General features: G+C 47.6%; 1 protein-coding gene across 1 annotated transcript in view; it reads left to right on the top strand.

Moving 5' to 3' along the window:
* Positions 1-22004, top strand: part of LOC142843400 (electroneutral sodium bicarbonate exchanger 1-like) — a 36657-nt gene extending 14653 nt beyond the window's left edge. The window contains exons 2-10 of the mRNA XM_075960701.1: positions 2987-3068; positions 9467-9616; positions 10270-10399; positions 11220-11386; positions 17517-17705; positions 18542-18633; positions 19585-19742; positions 20535-20622; positions 21648-22004. Coding sequence (XP_075816816.1) covers positions 2987-3068; positions 9467-9616; positions 10270-10399; positions 11220-11386; positions 17517-17705; positions 18542-18633; positions 19585-19742; positions 20535-20622; positions 21648-21932 — 1341 coding nt within the window. The 3' untranslated portion in view covers positions 21933-22004. The remainder of the gene's footprint in view (positions 1-2986; positions 3069-9466; positions 9617-10269; positions 10400-11219; positions 11387-17516; positions 17706-18541; positions 18634-19584; positions 19743-20534; positions 20623-21647) is intronic.
* The last annotated feature ends 1302 nt before the right edge of the window (positions 22005-23306 follow it).

Raw genomic sequence — 23306 nt, forward strand, 5'->3', positions numbered from 1 at the left:
TATGTGTGCGCGTGTGTGCGCATGCGTGTGCCTGTGCGTGTGTGTGTGTGTGTGTGTGTGTGAAAGTGTGTGCATGTGTGTGTGCGTGTGTGTGCATGTGTGTGTGCGTGTGTGTGTCTGCGTGTGTGTGCGTGCGTGTGCATGTGTGTTTGTCTGTGTGTTGAACCCATGGTCCTGCACAGGCCAGACAATGCTTCTTGTTAGAAGTTACAGTGCGCAGACTCACGGATCTTAGCATATTTGTTCTGTGTGGCCTACTGAAATCCGGTCCACACTGAAGGGCAGGTTACTTGTGGTTGGCGGCTGCTGGTGCCCGTGGCCGTGTGTCTGCTGCTCTTGCTGTCTTACTGTCTGATAAAAGGGAAGGGTTCAAACACGTTCCAGACCTGTAGCCAGCCAATTTTTGTTTTGTTTTGAGAGGGTCTTACTGTGTGGGCCAGGCTGGCCTGTAATAGTCACAGATATTCCTGCTCCTGCTTCTGAAGTGCTGGGTTTGAAGGTGGACGCCACTATGCCCTTCTATCAGCTGTTTTGTTTTGTTTTGTTTCGTTTTCAAGAAACTCTGATTTCTTTAAGTAGAGAATGATATTTTCAGAGGTCATAATCTTGGTGCCGATGATACTTCCAGCTACGGTTGATCATGTATTATAGGCCTTTGAAAGGACAGAGGTTAAAAATATCTACTAATTTAAAGCTATTTATGGACAAAGGATGTGTCGTATGTTTTCACTGACACCTTCCACGTGAGAAAGACATAGCCTTTTTATTTACCTTCTGTCTCTGCTCTCATGTCTCATTGCGAACCCTTTGAGAGTCCTTCCTCTCAGCCACCCTGGGGATGACACAGTTCACACAGTCACCGCACAGCACACTGTGCCCTCAGATGCCGATGCCCAGTGTGAGTGCTGCCACCAAGGGCGTGCTGCCTGCAGGCCGCTCAGGGGGCTCCACGCAGTGGCTCACACTAATCCCGCTCTCAGGGTGGCTGAAGCAAGACAGCCCGTGGGAGGGCAGCCAGGGCTACAGAGAAAGACTTGTTCTCAAAAGCCAAAAAAGAGAAAAAGCAGTTTATGATCTTTGCTGCAGTTGTCTGTCTGTCTGTTCTTGGGAATGTGTACTGCTTGGGCAATTGGCTACTTTGTCCTGGTTTCTCTTTGTCTTCTGTTTTGCCAGGAACTGATCTGGAGTTGGAATGCCAGCCCCAGCCGGCCGCGTTCCAGCTCTATGCGCTCTGACTTAGAATCATTCTTCTGAAATAGCCACACCACCAATTTCACATCTGCTTGTTTGGTTTTTTATTTTGAGAATTCCCTTTGGAAGAGATGTATTTTTATTCATGTGTGTCTGTGTCTGTGAACACCTGCCCTGTGTGTGCAGGTCATGTGGCGGCTGGTGGAGCTCTCTCCAGCCCTGTGCTCTAAAGTCTAGCCAGGCGTTTATGTTCCAGCTCCCTTTTCTTTGGTAAGATGGAGCAAATCACAGTTTTCTCCACTTTGCTTTTAAAACTTAATATTATCTCTTAAATATTTTTCATAATAGTAATATGTAATTTTAAATATCTACAAAAGTAAATTATCAAATTAATCACGAATTGACATTTGACATTCTATTTCTCTAAGAATATCTATGTTAATCTCATTAAAATATCGTCTCACTGGAGAACTGGATTGCCTGTCTTCAGCATTGTGTTGGGGGGGTGAGCGTAGATGGGCTTGATGATGTGGGGGCTTCAGAGTGAGTTGGAGATCTGAGCTATACCTGGAGGGCGATCCTGGCGAGCTAAAGAGCTGGGGGAAGCACCAAGCCTGGCAGTGTGCACAGGCCACGTGGAAGTGAGAGTGTGCCTGTGTCCCTGTGGTGAAGTAGCCCAGTTGGAGCCTCATGCCGGGAAAGGGAAAGTAAGTCCAGAGTAGCACTGAGTGTGTTTGTCTTAGTGGCCCGATGCCTGTGAAGGAGGAGGGGACTGGGTCACAGCATTCTTTTAAGAAAGACTTTCTGGAAGCTGGAGAGATGGTTCCGTGGTTAAGAGTCCTGGCTGCTCTTCCAGAGGACCTGGGTGCAATTCCTAGCACCCACATGGCAGCTCCCAATAGTCTGTAACTCCAAGATCTGACACCTGCACGCAGACATACATGCAGGCAAAACACCAATGCACATAAAATAAAGTTAAATTAAATCTTAAAAAAAAGTCTTACTGAGCATGTGAATGTTTCTGTGCTGTGTATGGGGCTAGAGTCTTTTAAAAATATCTCTCTTTTCCTTTCCTTTCTTCTCTGAGACAGTTTCACTATGCAACACTGGCTGACCTGGAACTTGCTCTATAGACTAGGTTGGCCTCTGCCTTCCGAGTGCATCATGCCTGGCTTGTTTTGTTTTGAATTATGTACACGTGTGTGAGTGTGTGTGCACGAGTGCAGTTGCCCCACGGAGCCCAGAAGATGGTGTTGGATCTCCTGGAGCTGGAGTCAGAGGCTGGAGACGGCAAGAGTATACACACTCTTAACCACTGGTCCATCTCTCTAGCCCCCACATCTCTGTTTCCTTGCTAAGCAGAATTGCAGTATGCCTTTAGGACATAAAAATTGGGGGCTGTTAGGTTAGTTTGGAAGTGAGGGGCAGTCACCATTCAAGGCAAGTGCCTGCTCGAGTTGGCTTTGCAGATGTGTAACTGGGCCATTGGAGAGGATGGAGCTGCTCAGTCTTAACTCCTTCTACCACATCTGTGATCTCGGGGCATGGTTATTTAATGTTACAGCCTGGGAAAGAGAATGACTGCCATATTTGCATCTCAAGGGGATGTGAGGTTCCAACTTAAAAATATATATAAACCACTGCTTCCCCCTCCAGGTATCTCAGAGGAGCCTTGGTATATACTGTGGTTTGGAGTATTTGAATGATGAATATGCGTGTATTTCCATGATCGTTTGCATTGGAGAATGAATATGCATGTATTCCTGTGACCATTTGCATATCTGTTTTTAAACAGAGACCAGATGAGGAAGCTGTGGTGGATCAGGGCGGGACCAGCACAACCCTCAACGTTCACTATGAGAAGGAAGAGTTGGAAGGTAGGAGGCTGCCTCCCATGGCCAGGGAAAACAAAAGTCCTCTGGAGACCTGGGTTCACATCTGACTCTTTTTTTCCTGGCTGAGGGACCCTGTGGGGAAAACAGCTACCTTCCTTTGCCTCTTGGTCCTTGTCTTAAACAAGAGCAGAGATAAGCGTGCCCCTGTCTGATAGGCTTGGCGCAGGACCCAGTAGGCAGCGTGAGACACAGGCATGGAGTACTGGGCCGCTCAGCACAGATATCAACAATAGCAAAAACCCTTTCTTTGAGACTGTGAAGTGATCACTTAGTTCACTGACTCTTCGTAACTGCTGCCTTTTTGTTTGTAGCAGTTTTTTTAAAATTTATTTTACATACCAACCAGTTTCCCCTTTCTCTTCTCTTCCCTTTCTCTCCACCACACCTCTTTTTAGCCCCTGCCCCAAATAGAGTAAGGCCTCCCTTAGGGAGTCAATAAAGCCTGGCATATCAATTTCAGGCAGGAGCGAGCTCCTTGCCCCTGCATCAAGGCTGAGCCAGGCATCCCACCATAGGGAGTGGGTTCCAAAAAGCCAGCTCGTGCACGAGGGACTGATTCTGACCCCACTGCTAGGTTGGTCCCATGCAGGCTCCCTAGCTGTTGGTCTAGAGTCTGGGAGCTCCTGCGAGCTGGGGTCAGCTGTCTCTGTGGGTTTCCCAATCATGATCTTGACTCCCACTGCATCTGTAGTACTGGTAATCACACAGGCAAAAATAGGACTATGACCACAGTTTCTGAGATATTTGAAGCAAGCTTTATTAAATTCTGGCTGGGATTCTGGACTCTGGCCAGGTCCCTACCCAGGATTTCCAGAGTGTTGGGCCAAATTACCTTAGCCAGGGGCTTTATAAAGGCAAACCCTGCAAGACTCTGCACTTCCGGCCTTCGTCCAATCAGAGGCAAGCATATATCCAGCTGTACTTCCTGCCTCTGTGCCTCCAACCTACCTGTGATGGAGCACATCCCATGCAGTTGGGGCCGCCAACCTTGTTTAGAGAAGTGAGAACACGTGACTTGTTGTCCTACATGAACAAGAGCCCCAGCATTCCAGGAAGTTATCCCTGTAAGTGGGGCTTACAGGTTAGAAGCATTTTTTAAAATATAAATCTCTTAGACTCAGTAATTTAAACTTAAACATAACTTCAGCCCTCACAGTACCCGAGACACATGTTGGTGCAACTTCCAATTTAGTTTTGAGAACCGACCTGATGGTGGGGAAGACTGGGTGGAATCCATCTTTTCTCCCTCTCTACTGCAAGGCAGACACACAGGTATCCCCTCACCCTTGTGCTGTCCCAGCGCCTCGCAGGGTATTGTGAGCAGCTCCATTGTCCTCTACAATTACCTGTGCACGTTAATCCTCCCCTGGGAAGTGGACATGCTTGAATATTTTTGTGAGGGAATAGAATAGTAAGCCCAGGCAGCTTCTCATGGATCTTGAGGGCCAGGTCTCATCCATCGAGGTCAGCTCAGCAACATCTCCAGATGATGCCATGCTCCCCTCTGCTGGGAAAGAAAACTGCAGGATATCACAGTGCTGGAAAATGACATTACTCCTGATTAAGTGCTAGATTTATGACTCCTGATGTCAGCTTAATGCACTTTAACAAAAGCTAGCCCCACTTGGTTGTATTTGTAGCTTTAAGGGGCTTGCGTGTGTTCCTCATGTAGGACTTCCTGTGGTTATCCACTTAGAGTCATCCTGGGAGCCCAAAGGAGCAGAGTCTCCCTTAGGGCTCCCCAGTGAGTGCTCGGCCATAAGCACCAGCTGCAGTGTGGTCTGCAGCCCCATCTCTGTGGTGGCTCCAACCCATGCTTTCTCTTCTGTCCCAAAGACCCCGTGTTTCTCATTTATGGCTGCTCTCAGTGCACGTGTGTGTGTGTTTGTGTGTGTGTGCCTGTGTGTGTGTGTTTGTGTTGTGTGTGCGCGCGCGTGTGTGTTTATGTGTGTGTTTGTGTTTGTGTGTGTCTGTGTGTTTGTGTGTGTCTGTGTGTGTGTTTCTGTGTGTGTTTGTGTCTGTGTGTGTGTTTGTGTGTGTGTGTGTCTGTGTGTGTGTGCCTGTGTGTGTGTGTTTCTGTGTGTGTTTCTGTGTGTGTTTGTGTCTGTGTGTGTCTGTGTGTGTGTTTGTGTGTGTGTGTTTGTGCGTGTGTGTTTATGTGTATGTGTTTATGTGTGTGTTTGTGTCTGTGTGTGTCTGTGTGTGTGTTTCTGTGTGTGTTTGTGTCTGTGTGTGTGTTTGTGTCTGTGTGTGCCTGTGTGTGTGTTTGTGTGTGTGTCTGTGTGTGTGTTTCTGTGTGTGTTTGTGTCTGTGTGTGTCTGTGTGTGTGTTTGTGTGTGTGTGTTTGTGCGTGTGTGTTTATGTGTGTGTGTTTATGTGTGTGTTTGTATGTGTCTGTGTGTGTGTTTCTGTGTGTGTTTGTGTCTGTGTGTGTGTTTGTGTCTGTGTGTGCCTGTGTGTGTGTTTGTGTGTGTGTCTGTGTGTGTGTTTCTGTGTGTGTTTGTGTCTGTGTGTGTCTGTGTGTGTGTTTGTGTGTGTGTGTTTGTGCGTGTGTGTGTGTGCATTTTTTTTAAAAAACATCAACATCTTTCTTACAAGTTTTACTAAATTATTTGCAGCCGCATGACCCCTGTAGACTCACTGTGACACTCACTATAGAATGAGCGTGGTTCCACACCAGTGCTGGAGTAGATCTCAGCAGGGACTTGGAGTTCACATATCACAGTTGGGAGTAAGCAGCTGCTCATCTGTAATGCAAGACAGAAAAGAAGGCGTGAGAAAAGCTTCAGCTGGGGCTCTGGGTGGCTTGGAGGAAGGAGACCACACATCTCACCGGGGAGATTAGAAACAATGCCAAGGAGGCAGAGAGTTTACCGAGAATTTGGTGAGTACATGTGCAGACAGTGCCAGCACTCGTGAGGAAGAGCAGCCTGGCTCAGGTAGAGAGTATGAACCACTGTGGATACAGCAGCTATGGAAGGCGGAGGGCGCCGAGACCTACCACTGGGTGCTGGCGAGGCTACAAAGGTGTGCGCGTGTATTCTTCTCCAGAATGTTCGTTCTGTGCCAGAGGTAGGGCTACCCTTTTTGCTCTCTTGAGCTGATAACCTGGTTTTTTAGGGTCGTTTATTTCCATGTTAAATATGTAAACTTGACCCAAAGGAAAGAAAATCCAAAGAAGTGAGGAGAACCGAGCACAGTTGTCCTGGACACACAATATGGCCACTGAGAACTGACCACAGGGACACTGGACACACAGGATGGTCACTGAGAACTGACCACAGGGACACTGGACACACAGGATGGTCACTGAGAACTGACCACAGGGACACTGGACACACAGGATGGTCACTGAGAACTGAGCACAGGGACACTGCACACACAGATGGTCACTGAGAACTGACCACAGGGACACTGCACACACAGGATGGTCACTGAGAACTGACCACAGGGACACTGCACACACAAGATGGACCATATGACTGTAACCAGGAGAACAACTCTGTAACGTTAAGTTAGTGTGGAGGGCAGGGAAGAGACCCTGCTTCGTCAGAGCAGGAGACGCGAATGGCTTGATGTGGGAATTCATTCAGCCAATAGCCTTTTGGGTATCGACCATTGAGGGCATGGTCTGAGGTCTAAGCAGATGAAAACTGTGCTTGCTCTCTGTTGGTTGGTGGTCAGAGTTTGGGTCACAGCTTCCAGCACCCATAGAGGACCATGGCTCTCCACCCTTATCGTGAGATTTTTCCTCAAATAAATAAACACTTGTTATCCTTTATTCTGGGATCTTGTGGGTCTCTTTAATTATGCCTACAAGGACCCACAATGAAGGGGACAGCGGGGTGGACCTGGGAATCTAAGGTAACGCTGAGGGAAATGACTTTGTTTTGTGTATGGGTGTTTACCTGTATGTTTATCAATGCATCGTGTATATGCAATGCCATGGAGGCCAGCATAGGCCGTGAGCTCTTCTAGGACTGGAATTGCAGTTGTGAGCCACAGTGGAGCTGCTGGGAAACCCAGGGCCTCTGCAAGAGCAACAAGAGCAGCTCAGGGCTGAGCACCCTCCCAGCCACCATGGAATCCACACAGCGGTGGCGTTGTGGACATAAATGTGGTGCCTCATTCCAGTTTGAGGTTTGTTTGCTTGTTTTGAGACAGGGCCTCCCTCTTGTCTCACTCGCTATGTGTCCTAGATTGACTTCCAAGGTTTAGCCAACCGTTCTCATCCTTTTGTGTGCTAGGATTCTAGGTGTGAGATACCACATCTGCAATGAGCTTGACTTTCAAAGGGAGAGAATTTTAAATTTGTTTTGGGGCATGTTAATCACTGTAGGTCAGTAGTTCTCAACCTACGGATCATGACCCCTTTTGGGGGTCAAACAGCTTTTTCATAGGGGTCATGAAAGGCGATTAGAAAACACAGATATTTACATTATGATTTGTAACAGTACCAAATTTACAGTTATAAAGTAGGAACAAAAATAATTTTATGGTTTCGAACTGTACTAAAGGGTCTCAGCATTAGAAAGGTTGAGAACCACTGCTGTAGATAAAGATTATTTGAAGCTGGCCAGGCAGTGGTGCCAAAAAAAAAAAAAAAAAGCTGAGAGATGGCTCAGCCATTAAAACATAAAAGATTTCAAGCTGTATGTAGCACACACCTATAATTCCGGACTGAGGCAGAATTGTAGAAAACCAACCAGGTAGGCCAAGCTGGAATAAACATAAAGACTTAAAACCAGGGGCTAGGAGAGTCTCATGTAGAAGTGAACTTGAAATTCAAAGACTGGGTCCCACTGAAAAAGAGGAGAGAGCACGGGTCAAGAGTCACCCTTGTTTTGGGTTATGAGACATCTGAAGGTGTCCGGCGGCAGCGGCACGAGAGTGCAAGGAACCCAGAACTCCAAAGAAGACGGGCATCTGGAGTTCCCGGATCCATGCCGGGCTCGCCGTGGAGTCTGTGGAACTGGGAGATGTGCTGGACAGAGCTTTGGTGACTAAGTGCCATCTGATGTCCTTACTGCATACAACTTTAGTAGAGGGCAGGGACAGAAGCCACAGTCAGAGGCCATGGAGCAGGAACTTGGCGGGGGGAGTGAGGCCAGTCATGATTCTTGGTGGGAAAGGAAGGAGAGGGGGAAACACGGGGAACAGCCAGTGGGAGTCTTCATAGGTCAGCCATGGAAGGACTGGATTGAGGAGAGAGTGAGGGTAGCCATCCCAGCAGAGGACAGGGGAGTGGGGGGCATGGGATGGAGAACTCCCGAGCCGGGCAGAGGAGCCAGACTGTGATGAACAGCGTTTCCATGAAATGCCCCGCGTCTTCTCAGTAAAGCAAGAAACAAGGAGTCAAAGGGAAGGAATGGGTGTAGGTAGGATTCAAAGACACCAGCTAAAGATGCCAGGAGCCATGGGAACAGTGTGGGCACAGCAGTGTTGCGAGTATAAGGCTTTGGAACAGCCCTGAAGCTTCTGATTCTGGGCTCCAGGCTTGGCAGGAAGTCAGGTGGAGGATGAAAACCAAAGGGGGTGTATGGGAGGAGTGGGGAGCAGGAGGAGGGACGAGAAAGGACTGCTGTCGGGTCACTTACTTCCGTGTCCTCCACTCTGTGCCTGTCTTTAGTGTCTCTAAACCCAACCAGGCCCCCTAGGTAGAAGGTCCATCTGCAGCAGTCTAGGTGGTATGGCCTGCGGTGCTGGGCACTGCCTTGAGCAGTTTCTGTCCTAATCTTCTTTGCTGCTCTTGATAACCCCGTGAGTTAAAAAGAAGGAGTGCCAGCGTTCCTTTAGTAGCTGAGTCAAGAGAGGCTTGTTCATCCTCAGACATCCAGTGCTGAAAGGGAGCTTTAAGCCCAGCTGGGCTGACTGGGGTCTTGACCATGCTTAACCACTTTCTGCCAAAACCGGCCAAAGTCCCCATACAGGAATTGTCTCTTAAAATCACCCCATTTTTCTTGTAATAGCAAAAAGTAACATATATCCATAGTTTGTAAGTCATATCCCCTCCTTCCCTTCCTATTCTCCCTCCCTCTTCCAATCCTCCCTCCTCCCCCTCCCTCTCAGAGCCTTGCACACACCAAGGCCTCCAGCTGCATTCCCGTGCTCTAATATGTGACCTGCTGTGCCCTTCACATGTCCTTCAGTCTCACGTGTTCTTCATTAGATTGCCACACATCCTCGTGAGGTTTATATCCACGTGCAGGACAGAGGAAGACACTGCCAACTCTGTGATTGCTGTCTTTATTAGTGGAGTCTCTGATGTTTAATCATTCCAGAAGGGCCTGGCACAAAAACCCTGTGGTTCTTTACTCTCAATTACGCTAGACTCCTTTTGGGAAAGGCATTCTCACCATAGGTCTTCTGCTTTCATCCAGGTCATAGAACTCTGTATGTGGGGGTTCGGATGCCACTGGGCAGGCAGGGCCATCGGCACCACCGCACTCATGGCCAGAAGCACCGGAGACGAGGAGCGCGGGGCAAAGGAACCAGCCAGGGTGAAGAGGTCCTGGAAGCTTTGGCCCATGGTAATACCTTGGGGAGAGAGGGGTAGCGCTCTGGGGAGAGGGGAGGTAACAACCCTGAGGAGAGAGGACCAGTGTCTATGAGAGGGTGATATGGTGATTCATGGGAATGCAGAAGGCATAGGCAGGTGGTCTTGATTTTCTAGCCCTTCGCTAGGGTTCCCAGGAAGAAGGAATGCTTCTAAGAACTAAAAATGTCTTCCTGAAATTGACATTTCAACACCTCAGTCAACACCATAAGTAATCCTTTGCTATTTAAAATTTGTCAGCTCTCTAGAAAACTAAAAAAATCTATTTTTATGTGTTTGGGTGTTTTGCCTGCATGTATGTTTATGCGCCACATGCTTGCCCGATGCCTTTGGTGGCTAGAAGAGGGGACATATCCCTGGGACTGGAGTTAGACAGTTGTGAACTACGTGTGGGTGCTGGGAACTGAACTGATTTCTAGGTTCTCATGGGACCTCTGCAGTGGTCTTAGTTTATAGTTCTGCTCTCTGGTTTAAATGTTTACCCTTAGCCTTTTCCCTAAGAACAAAAGAACTTTTAAATCTGTATTCAGGACATCTATATATTCCCTTAGCTGTGAGGCAGAATGTTATTTTCGTTCTGACTTGGAGCTAGATACACATCCAGACCTTTCTCTGTTGGTTTTCTAGACACCCCCTCTCAGCATGTTCAGTTCATTCTGGGCACTGAGGACGACGAGGAGCATGTGCCTCATGAGCTGTTCACAGAGCTGGACGAGATCTGTCTGAGAGAGGGAGAGGATGCCAAGTGGAAGGAGACGGGGCCAGGTGAGGCCCTGAAGGAGCCGGGTCAGGAGCCCGGGGACAGGCAGGTGCACACCTCTCAGCAGGTGGCAGGCCTGCTTGCCCTGACTCTTCATGGCTGAAGTGGTAGCTAGGAGGCCTGGCTCCTGCTCACACTGATGTAGCTAGCGTTGATACATGGCCTACTGTGGCTGTTTCCCAGGGGCCGAGAGAGCTAAACAGGCCAGCTGGCCTGATGCCATGTGACAAGACGGTTAGTCTTCCGTGTTTCTGTCTTTGTGGATTTCTGAAGTCATATAGAGCACAGATAAAAATGTCATTTTTTTCTTAATACGGTTTGTCAATATGTCCAAATGATAAAGATTAAATTTGTAAAAGTCACGTTTCCTATAGACAATAAAATAAGTGAAGGTACGCAAAAGGAAGAAAATGACAGTTACCTTCAATCCTACTGTCCCAAGGCGAAAACAAGGCATATATTTAGGGTCTTATACATATATGTGTTTATAATTTTAGATTTGTCTTTAAATAAAAGTGGGATTAAGGTTGGGCATTGGTGATCCTCACCTTTAGTCCCAGCACTCAGGAGACAGAGACAAAGGAGTTCAAGGCCAGCCTGGTCTACAACGTGAGTTCCAGGACAGCAAGGGCTGTTACACGGAGAAACCCGTACTCAAAAAACAAAACAAAAAAGATTTGCACTGTGTCACAACTTGCTTTTCCAGTATTTTTGTGTCTGAACCAGGTGTTCCAGTGTTCTCTATGACCTTTTAGATATTTTGTCCTCTTGAAAAAAAAACCATCTTCTGTCTGTGGCATCTCATTATTGGCCGTGTTTGCAGGTGGCTGAAGTTTGAAGAGGATGTTGAAGATGGGGGAGAGCGTTGGAGCAAGCCTTACGTGGCCACCCTCTCTCTGCACAGTCTGTTTGAGCTGAGGAGCTGCCTCATCAATGGCTCTGTCCTCCTGGACATGCGTGCAAGCAGCATAGAAGAAATTTCAGGTAAGGCTAATAAAGGGCCGAGACATTTTGCATAAATAGAAAGTATAAGAGGCAGGTGTTCTGGTGCACACCGGTAATCCTGGAAGTTGGCAGGGCTGAAGCAGGGGAAAGACGGGTTCAAGGCCTGCACTATACAGTGATACTTTATCTTAAGCAAAACAGACAGAACAAGGAAGTCAGAAAGAAAGAAAATGAAAGGACTGCTCAGATGGCTCAGTTAGTAAACATATTTGCTGGGCAACTTGAGTCCCACCCAGAAACTCATGACGGAAGAAGTAACTTAGGAAAGTTGTCCTCTGTCCTCCACGAAGACCCGATGGCGCACGCCTTCATCACACGCACGTGCACACAAATAATTGTGACAATCCTAATACCTAAAAGAAGAAAATTAAAGATTTAGCAGTATAAAATATGTCATCTAGAACAGATATGCAGGAACGTGAGCCATAGCATTCCCATGGTTCAGCGCAGCATGCAGGATAGACCTGTCTTGTGGGGTTTTCTGATGTGAACAGACTTTAAGATACTGTGTTTGGGGCACAGCTTTGGAGACTACCAGATGGCATGTGGAACACTTCCCCTCAGATTGACTCCATTCTAGTAGACAGGTTAAAGATTTCTCCATTCCAAGTGTCTAAATAATCATGCCTCTCTAAGGACTTTTGGGGGCCCCGGGGGATGGAGGTCAGTACTGATGGACTCCTGTGCGAACTCTTTCCTAAGGCGGTGCCCCAGGTGTACTCCCAACTGTGGGGGAAGTAGAATTTTTTAAAAAAAAAAAGTGAGTTCAGAGTTAGAGTCACGTTCACTGCTCTAGAGATAGTGGAACCTGCGAGAATGGAGCCCCAAAGTACAGTTTACACCCTGAAGACAGCGCCACAGGCAAGTCTCAGGTAGTGGGCAAGTTGCCCTTGGCAATTGGCAAAAACATGTTCTCTGTGGAGGCTTATAAAAACAGTAGCCAATCAGAAAGAGTGGACTCACCCCTGTCCAATCAATACACCTCATACAAACAGTAGCCAGTCGTAAAGAATAAACTTACTCCTGTCCAATCAATACACCTCATACAAACAGTAGCCAGTCGTAAAGAATAAACTTACTCCTGTCCAATCAATACACCTGGAAGGGGCACAAAAGCACATCCCAGAACAGTTGGGTGTTTTTGAAGAAACTGAGGTCCCAACACTCATGGTTTCTGGGAATTTTCCCAGAGTACTTTTATCTTCCCTCACACGACTCAACTCATAGACTTTAATCCAAGTGGGTCGCATCTGTATTTCATTGACTTCTGACTATGTGTATAAATGCCCATGAAGTTCCCCAGAAAGTTTGTGCCCTGTTTTTCAGTGGAGGAGCCCTGGAGAGTTAGTGATATTATAATCATCAAGAATGAGGAGACCCTGCTGAAGTCTGGGGGGTAGTACTCGATCAAATTAGCTGTAAGCAAGACGGAGGGTGAGCTAAAGGGAGCGTGAACCAGGTCGTTGGATCCGATCAGGTGAGATGGTGCTCCACTGCTGCAGAGGAAGGAGACCTTCCCTCCACCACCCCCGGCACAGGGCTGCTCCTTCCTGGACCCCAGATTAGGTACAAACCACATCCAAGCACCTGTTTCTAAGGTGATCTTTTATAAGTGGAAAAGAAAAGTTTAAGTGGCTGCTGTCTGACTCAGGCAGAAAAAGAAGCAGCAGATGACGTTGCAGGTGGAATTTTAGGAGAAGGGAAGGGGGTCCATGTTACAGTGGGCTAGGGCGCAGTGGTGACAGAGGTAGGGCTGAGGGGGGATGGGGTAGCAGATGAGGGAAGGGGGTTCTCTTAAGTGGGCTAGGATGCGGTGATGACAGAGGTAGGGCTGAGGGGGGATGGGGAAGCTGATGAGGGAAGGGGGGCAGGAATATTTGTCCCAGAGGGACAAAGGACCGCCTCCGAATAGGAGGAGACAGATGTGGCACATAGGCACATAACGGTAAAGTAGGAGAAATCTGTATTAGGGTGAGGTGTTTAATTTTAATTGGGCATGTTAATTAGGTGAGTCAAAGGGGGCTTCTGATAGCTGGACTCGAGTCAGTCTCAGGAGGAGGAGGTGGACAACAAGGGAAGAAACCTTGGTGGCAGCTTTAGGAATGCAACCCAAAGGTTTTTAAGCAAGGCAGAGGGGCTGAGGGAGAAGGGTAAGACCTGGCAGAGCCACCTGCTCCAGTGGTCCAGGGTCCCCTCAGTGGGCCAGTGTCCCCTCAGTGGGCCAGGGTCCCCTCAGTGGGCCAGGGTCCCCTCAGTGGGCCAGGGTCCCCTCAGTGGGCCAGTGTCCCCTCAGTGGGCCAGGGTCCCCTCAGTGGGCCAGTGTCCCCTCAGTGGGCCAGGGTCCCCTCAGTGGGCCAGGGTCCCCTCAGTGGGCCCTACAGCAAGGGCTGATTGCCAGAGCAGCTCAGGAGATAGAGTGGTGGGAATCACTTGATGGACTGGTTTTGGGCAGGAAGGGAAGAATGTTCAGGATTCTAGTTTGTGGCTGGATGACTAGAAAATCCGCAGGTCTGGTGGGTGGAAAGAGGATGGGTTTCATTTTGTACTTGCTAAGTTTTAGGGTGTGGGTACATCCAGATGATGTCTGCTCATGATCGGATCTTTGATGTGACTTGAGATAGGTCACACCGGTCCATGGCATTTGGTGCTTACAGTCTCCAGGGCAGTTGAGATCATTGAGGATAAAAATGGGGGTGGGGACACCACCTGTCTGAGGATGACTGCGGGGCATAAGCAGGCTGACGGAAGCGAGTCGCCCGTGGAGACTGAGCTCAGGAGTGCGGATGGTGAGGGGACAGCCAGTGCCAGCTGCCAAGCCTGTGTTAGCCACCAGGACTGCTGCAACCCAAGTCCACATGTGTGGCGGTAACACCTGGAATGCCAGCACTCAGAGGGTAAGGCAGGTAGATCAAGTTCAAGACCACTCTGGGCTTGTAGCAAGATCTCGTCTCAAAATGAAACCAATCAAACAATAAGTTTGGAAGCCGGAAATCTGAAATGAGTTCTTGGCAGAGCTGTGTTCCTAAAGGCCCAGAGCAGACACGGATTTTCGTGACACTTTGGCACTTGGCAGGGAGCGGCAGGTAATTCTTAAAGTACGATTGTTTGCTTTTGAGAATTTTAAGTGGGAAGAGAAAAGATAAAAACAATAGCTAGAAGAGGGCCCTGGTGGAATTTTCTTCTTTCAAAGTGCAGGATTTTGAAGCATGAGTGTTTATGAGAGAAGAAATAATCATTATAAAGGCTAAATATGCAGGACTCCTGCCTTGATTGCTCACCCCTCTGGTCCCGGCACATAGAACAGGCAGGAGGACCAGCTGCTCACAGCTCAATGTGGCAGCCATCAGCATGGGGAGACATCGGCGCTGTCCTCTCTGTATAGGGGAGACTGAGAAGAGAGTGGTCATGTAATTCCAAGGTCAGATAGGTCAGGAATAATGGAATTAGGGATAGAGTGTAGGGCCTGAAGCTCTGGACATTTATCTAGAGCCCTGATGACAGAACCAAGTAAGACCTTCCGCAAACCTTGATAGTTTTAATGCTGGTGATTGTCTTCAGTGAGCAGTTAACTAATTTAAATAATACATTTTTAAACTTTATTATTTCATTTTATATTCATATTTTATCTGCATGTATGTCTTCTGGAAAAGCAGCCCATGCTCCAAACCACGGAACCATCTCTCCATCCCCAATTTAACCTTTCTTTAGGCTGCACTTTCTTTTCTTTTATATACTTTTTTAAATTTATTTATTTATTAAAGATTTCTGCCTCCTCCCTGCCACCGCCTCCCATTTCCCTCTCCCTCCCCTGATCAAGTCCCCCTCCCTCATCAGCTCGAAGAGCAATCAGGGTTCCCTGACCTGTGGGAAGTCCAAGGACCAGCCACCTCCATCCAGGTCTAGTAAGGTGAGCATCCAAACTGCCTAGGCTCCCCCAAAGCCAGTACGTGCAGTAGGATCAAAAACTCATTGCCATTGTTCTTGAGTTCTCAGTAGTCCTCATTGTCTGCTATGTTCAGCAAGTCTGGTTTTATCCCATGCTTTTTCAGACCCAGGCCAGCTGGCCTTGGTGAGTTCCCGGTAGAACATCCCCAATGTCTCAGTGTGTGGGTGCACCCCTTGTGGTCCAGAGTTCCTTGCTCGTGCTCTCTCTCCTTCTGCTCCTGATTTGGACCTTGAGATTTCAGTCCGGTGCTCCAATGTAGGTCTCTGACTCTGTCTCGTTTCATCGCCTGATGAAGGTTAATATTCAGGAGGATGCCTATATGTTTGTCTTTGGATTCACCTTCTTATTTAGCTTCTCTAGGATCGCGAATTATAGGCTCAATATCCTTTATTTATGGCTAGAAACCAAATATGAGTGAGTAATCCCATGTTCCTCTTTTAGGGTCTGGCTTACCTCACTCAGGATAGTGTTTTCTATTTCCATCCATTTGTATGCAAAATTCAAGAAGTCCTTGTTTTTTAGTGCTGAGTAGTACTCTAATATGTATATATTCCATACTTTCTTCATCCATTCTTCCATTGAAGGGCATCTAGGTTGTTTCCAGGTTCTGGCTATTACAAACAATGCTGCTATGAATATAGTTGAGCATATACTTTTGTTGTATGATAGGGCCTCTCTTGGGTATATTCCCAAGAGTGGTATTGCTGGGTCCAGTGTTGGTTGATCCCGAATTTCCTAGGAAACCGCCACACTGCTTTCCAAAGTGATTGCACAAGTTTGCATTCCCACCGGCAATGGATGAGTGTACCCCTTTCTCCACAACCTCTCCTGCAAAGGCTATCATTGGTGTTTTTGATTTTAGCCATTCTGACAGGTGTAAGATGGTATCTTAAAGTTGTCTTGATTTGCATTTCCCTGATCGCTAAGGAAGTTGAGCATGACCTTAAGTGTCTTTTGGCCATTTGAAGTTCTTCTGTTGAGAATTCTCTGTTCAGCTCAGTGCCCCATTTTATAATTGGGTTGATTATAGGCTGCACTTTCAAGTATCCACTGGAGCTCAAGGTTGCAGCATCCCTGACAGTTACAACAATGCTGGGCTCATGGAGGAAGGACAGTAGAGTTAAGAGGGTAATCGTGGGCTCTTAGTCAGCCAGAGCTGGACGCGAACCCTGGCTCTTCGGCTTCGCAGGTGTAAGAGCTTGGGGACTTTTGTAAGAACCGTGCCTTGGTTTCCTTGTTTGGAAGAACTCTGGCTCAGAAGTTAAGAGCATTTGCTCCTCCTGCAGAGGACTCAAGTTTGGTTCCCAGGACCACATTGTGTGGCTCATGGCCACTTGTAATTCCAGCTACAGGGGAGCTGATGATTCTCTTCCAGTCTTCCTGGGTACCTGCACACATATGGGGCATACACACACACACACATAAATATAGATAAAAAATCCATTTAAAAATAGAATTTAAAAAAGAATTTTCATCAAAATGCCCACTTTTTTGAGTTTCAGTGAGGACTGGACAGATGAAAACCCCATGGTACAGTTCTGGGCATGCATTAAATACTCAGAGACCTCGTTCCCTAAGCAATGGTTGGAGCTAAGCATAATGGCATACTCACCGTGATTAAGTCCTACCTTAAAATTTTTTTAATTAATTAGTTTTATTTTATACGTATGAGTCGTTTGATATCATGTGTGCATGTACACCACATGCCTGGTGCCCTTGGGGGCTATAAGAGGGTGTTGGGTCTCCTAGAACTGGAATTACAGATGGTTATGACCACCATGGGGGTACTCGGAATAGAACCCAGGTTCTCTGTAAGAGCAGTCAGTGTTCTTATCCATGGGGCCATCTCTCCAGCTCCAGTAAGTCCCACTCTTGCAGAAAGGTCACATTAACCCGGGAATTCATGGCAGCCTACGTAGCATAGTGACACTCTGTCCCTAAACCATGTGTTCACGTTGTTGTCTCGTTGTTAAATAAGCAAAGGACGGTGTTCCATACCTACAAAACCCAAATGCTCCTTCAGACAGGAAGCTGAAACCACCTTGGTGACGCTAGGAGAGCAGCTCATCTCTGCCTTTTTCCCCTTCCCCTGCCACCTCATACCCTTCCCCTTGAGTTCCTGAACTCTCCGTCTGAGTGTTGCTGTGAATGTCTCTTTCCTAGACCTGATACTGGACCAGCAAGAACTGTTCAGTGACCTGAATGACAGTATGAGGGTTAAAGTGCGGGAAGCCCTTCTCAAGAAACGCCACCATCAGAATGATAGGCGGAGGAACAACCTCATTCCCATTGTCCGCTCCTTTGCTGAGGTTGGCAAGAAGCAATCGGACCCACATTCCATGGACAAAGATGGTAAGGACTTGGGGGTGTCTCTCTTTTTCTCTCTGTTGAAAACACATTTGGGGACCAGTTGGCGATGCGGAATTACTGCAGGGCGAGGCTGTGACACTTAGGCCCCTGGACTCCTTGATGGGTAGTGAGCTGGGTGACTAGGATGCTCCCTTCTCCGTGTGCCCTTGGATAGCATTCCAGGGGGGACTGCGAGGTGAGGGATGTATCCCCTGTGCTCCCAGAGAAGGTGTAGCTCTGGGGAGAATGGTCACATCGATGAGGAGCTGGGCCAGAGAAGGTGAGCTGCAGCCTTGTCCAGTTAAACAAAAGTCTGCTTAGACACAAACTGCTGTGGTCTAGCCAGGCCTCCAGGCTTCTGCTTTGGCTCCACCCCCTGGAGAGTGTATGGCCCTGGACAATCTTCACATCGCACTTAATAAAGACAATGGCAGGACCTTCCTTCCATTTGTTGTGGGATTTCTGTGTGTTAGCTTAGGTCCATAGCCTGTGTACAGGCGCGGGTGGGCCCAGCTGTTAACCACTTCTCTTGCCATGGCTGGGCGAGGCCTCGCCTGCAGCTTCTCCTCCTTTGCTGGCAAGCTGTTTGCCAAGCTCTGTGCAGAGGTGCTGGCGCACTGAGGGTCAGGATGGCTCTCTGCAGAGAGAAAGGAAGATAGGAAGGTAATGGAGGACTAGACCTCTGCCTTCTTAGCACTGAGTGCAGGGACAGACGTGATGGACTCTGCTTCATAGTCCTCCCAGCCTGTAGAGGTCACAGCTGGCTGTGATGGATGGCTGGATCTGAGGGGAAGGAGGGGCAAGCCCTTGGCAGATTCTGTTTGACTGTCTCCAAATAGGTCAGACTGTTTCTCCTCAGTCTGCTCCAACTACGAGTCTTGAGGTGAAAAACGGAGTGAATTGCGAGCACAGTCCTGTGGATCTAAGCAAGGTGAGGAGACATGGCAGGTTGACTTCTAGACCGAAGGTTATCTGTAGTGGAGCCCAGGGTCTTCCGGAATCTTTCTGGGGTCTGGTAAGCTCCGATGGCTCATGAGCCTTCCCCAGGAGCAGCACTGCTCTGTGAAAAGGGACGCCATCTTCCTTGTTGTCTCCCTGTGCACACTCAGCCGGCCGACTCAGCACAGTGAAGGCAGCCTGCTGCTGAGCCCCACTGCCCCGGCTCCCGGTGCATTAGTGACCCTCTGGCACCTGCTGCCGTGCATCCTTCTCACTCTCGTCACTGTTGTCACTGCAGTATTTTGCCGCTGCCTCCTAAAGCTCGTGATGTCTGGCTCTTCTTGGAGGGCTGTGGCTGCTGCATCTGATGGAGCAGTCAGTATTTGCAAGGAGAAATAACATGACCCAGAACTCCCGAGGCGCTTCCTCCCAGAGGAGCATGGTGGGGTGGGATGAAAGTTCTCGGACTTAAACTTTGATTCTTGAGTGGCTCAGTGGCTAAAGGTGTTGCTGCCTGAATTCTGCCCTGAAACCCACACAGTGGTGGAGGAACTGATTTTCACAAGGTGTTCTCTGGCTTCCATACATGGACTGCAGCCTGTGTAGACACACACACATACAACACCTAAACACACACCCCACACACTAAATTACATATAGTTTATATGTGCTATAAATGATAAATGTGTGTGTGTGTACACACTCATGCGTGTATTCTATACTCCGTAGTTGTAGTCAGAATTCTCTCCCTGAATCTTAATCTCTTCCCCTTTTTTTTAAAATAGTGGACTGATCTGATCTATGATCGCTCCATTCAGGGTTTTTATAAAAATCAAATAAAACAGTGAGGAACTCTTCTGTAACCTTGAGTGATACTTGAAGAGAATGATTGCCAGCGAAGCCGATGGCTCCTAAATTCTCAAAGGCTCCTGTGTACTTTCAGGTGGACCTTCATTTCATGAAAAAAATTCCCACTGGGGCAGAGGCCTCCAATGTCTTGGTTGGAGAGGTGGACACTCTGGACCGTCCCATCGTCGCCTTTGTGAGGCTCTCCCCAGCTGTGCTCCTCTCGGGCCTGACAGAAGTGCCCATCCCAACAAGGTACCTGGGTCCTGCCCCGAGCTGAGTGACCTGTGTGAGCACTGGCGCTAGCAGCTAGTTAGTACCAGAAGTTAGGGTGGGCCGTTCGGAGAGAGTGTTTAAAATTCCTTGGTGAGCTATGAAAGTGGGGGTGAAGGGAGGATGAGGGGTGGGGGGGAGTGAGTTCTAAGTTTTAAGGCTGTGACCATGAGTACTGTTGGCCTTGGAAGAAGAGCCCAGGAGAACAGGGAAAGAGCACAGCAAGGTCCAGTGGATTGTCACACCAGGAGGCCTTCGTCTCCAGGGAACTGTCTCTAGGGAAAGGTACTGATGTCTTTCCACAGTGCTGGCAGGACTTGGCTATTTGTGTGCCCCAAGGTGGTGACGTGGTGATTCAGAGCCCCACTGATTATAGAGAGTGCACAGATGTCCAGAACACAATTCACGCTCCTCTCCAGGACTTGGTCATTTCAACTTCTTATCCTTCCCTTTCTCTGTCATTTTCTTAATAGAACAATGGATGGGGATTAGATAACCTTGAATTTACACAGCGGTGCAGTGTTTTGAAAAGACATCCTTTCTATGGCTAGGAACTGTGTCTATGGTAACGCTAAGAAGCCCAGCCAGCCACGTTATTGAATGATGTCTTATTAATAGCTCTGAATGGCGCCTGGCCATAGCAGGCTGATGTTCTTCTTGAAGGCGGTGATGGTCTCTGTGTGGTAGTCGGGGCGAGGTTTGCTATTTAGAGTGGATAAGATGTCCCTTCTCCTTCTTTATTTATGTAGCTCCCTCTTTTGTGTGTTTTGGCAGATTTTTGTTTATCTTGCTGGGCCCAGTAGGAAAAGGTCAGCAGTACCACGAGATTGGCAGATCCATGGCCACCATCATGACCGATGAGGTACAGACCACTCTGCCTTCCATCCACTCATCTCGTAATTAGTGAGCATTTCTATCTCGCGGAAGCTGTGTGCGTTGTTGGGGATACGATAAGGACTGTGGCAGCATCTGCTGGGAAGCATCCGGGACTTCTCTAGGAGCCATTCAAAGAGAACCACACCCTCTGGGAGACTTTCCTTGCAGTTCCATTGCTTGTTTGTTTATAGACAGGTTCTTAGTAGCCCAGGTTGGCCTTGAACACCTAGTGCTGGGATTATAAGCATGTACCACTATGGCCACTTAACTCTCCCTTTTTTAAGTAATCCAAGATGCAAAGACATCATTTTCTGGGAGAATTATTATTGCCAAGTAAAATGTGTCAACTCATATTTAATGTAGCTCATGAAGCCTGAGTTAACTTTCTAGAGAATATAGTTAATTAAATATGTTGAACTTATTTGTATAAAGAAATACTCCTGTTCCCTGGAAAGAGAGGTTTGCATAAGGTCAGGCTGTGCCCTCGGGCAGTGTCATGTGGAGGTGTCATGGTCACTCTGTACCTGGTGAGGGCTGCTGTGCAGTGGTTCCAAGGCACACATCTGTGCGCTAAGTTCATGTATGGCTGTCCAAGGCACACATCTGTGCGCTAAGTTCATGTGTGATCTCTCTCTGGTCCTTTCACAGATGACCTCCATTAGCAAGACTGTCTATTTTCAGACGTGACTAAGAGAATTTCTGTGTCCTTTCTCCTGTGGAGACAATAAAATGACTTTAAGTGGTGTCTTATCTCCTTGACACAGGGTCTCACTCCGTGAGCCCACCTGGCCTTCCACTTGAGGTGCCCTCCTGCTGTGGTCTGGGGTGTGCCTGGATTCACGGGCACAGGCACCTCCGCACTCTGCGTTAGGTTCCTTTAAGCACTAAGTTTTATGTCTTAGATATCCATGCCAGAGATAAAAATCAAGAGGCTGTATCCATTTCTCAGTGGATATCGTTGCAAACACAGTAATGTTGAGTTTTCCTAAGGTGTTTTCCTCCCTTCTGTAGATTTTTCATGATGTGGCATATAAAGCCAAGGAGCGAGATGACCTTCTGGCCGGGATAGATGAGTTCCTGGACCAGGTGACTGTGCTCCCTCCAGGGGAGTGGGACCCATCCATTAGAATTGAGCCACCCAAAAATGTCCCTTCCCAGGTAACGTATGCATATAAGCTATTTGTGGCTGCTGTTCTTTCCACAGACAAGCAAAAGTTATGTCTGTTTATGCCAAATATACCAAGACTTGTCCCTGTTTGGGAGCTCTTGAATGTCAGACTAGGAATAAAAGACTAATCTGTAATAACAGGTAGGCCCTGATGTGATGAGATATCATTGTCTTTTGTTTTGTTGTTGTTGTTTTCTTTTGGTTTTGAGACAGGGTTTCTCTGTAGCTTTGGAGCCTGTCCTGGAACTAGTTCTTGTAGAACAGGCTGGCTTCGAACTCACAGAGATCCATCTGCCTCTGCCTCCCAAGTGCTGGGATTAAAGGAGTGTGCCAACCCTGCCCGGCTAAAATATCATTGTTAACTGGGAATGGAGTTCTCGCCACAAAGGGAAGGACTGATCTAGAGTGAAGGAGGGGAGAGGGAAAGTATTTCCTGGAAATACATTGTATACAAAATATTCAAGTTAAAAAAAAAACATGGTATAATGAAAGAACAAATAGGTTTCTAGTGGTTCTCTGACATACCGAGGATGGGAAGAGAGCTTCTGTATGTACCAGATGAGGACAGACATTTTTATCCATGTAAATTTGGCCTTCCCAGATGCCCGCCCCTGCTCTTGTCTCTAGTTTACAGAATTGACTGATCTAGGGTAATATTTTAAAGGTCGGTGAGACAGGGATGCAGACCTGAAACTGAGGCTGAAACCCATGTGATGCCCTATGCGTTAATCTCACCAGCTGGGAGACAGACAGAAGGATTATAAATGCAAAGCCAGCCCGAGTTACATACCAAGTTCCATGCCTGCCTGGACTGTATAGTAAGATCCTGGCTCCACAAAACAAAACAACAAGGATTATTTGAATATGGCAGCACATGCCTTTAATCCCAGAACTCAGAAGCAAGAGATCTTTGTGGGTTCAAGATCAGTGTATATATGGAGTTTCAGGACTACAGAAAGACCCTGTCAAAGCAATGACAAAAAACAAAATTAATAATTGATTGAGGGAAGAAAAGGGAGAAGGAGGTAAAGACATCACGCACTAGTTGAGTACATGTACACACACATGACCACACATGTTACATACATACACACACACACACAAGCTGGGGTGGTGGCACATGTCTATACTTGAGTTCTTCCCAAGGTCCTGCACATATGATGTCCCTACTGCAAAAACAAATAGATACGTAAATAAAAGAAAAGATTTAAAGTAAGGACAGTTAAATCCACTACATTATGGAATAATATGGATCTGGGAAGAGGAATAAAAATTTCTTAGCCAGCCTCGGTGGCACATGCCTGTAACTCTAACACCTGAGAGGCAGAGACAGGAAGATCAGAAGTTCAAGGTCATCCTCAGTTAAATATTGAATTTGAGGTCAATTTGGGTTTCAAGAAATCATCTCTCGAAAATGAATAAAACCTTGCAGTAATAGCCTCAGTTATTAAGTAGACACACCTGGGAAGACAGAACCTCAAAGAGTTGCCTTCACCAGATTG

This window comes from Microtus pennsylvanicus, chromosome 2 (assembly GCF_037038515.1).
Source record: "Microtus pennsylvanicus isolate mMicPen1 chromosome 2, mMicPen1.hap1, whole genome shotgun sequence".
Taxonomy (NCBI): Eukaryota; Metazoa; Chordata; class Mammalia; order Rodentia; family Cricetidae; genus Microtus; species Microtus pennsylvanicus.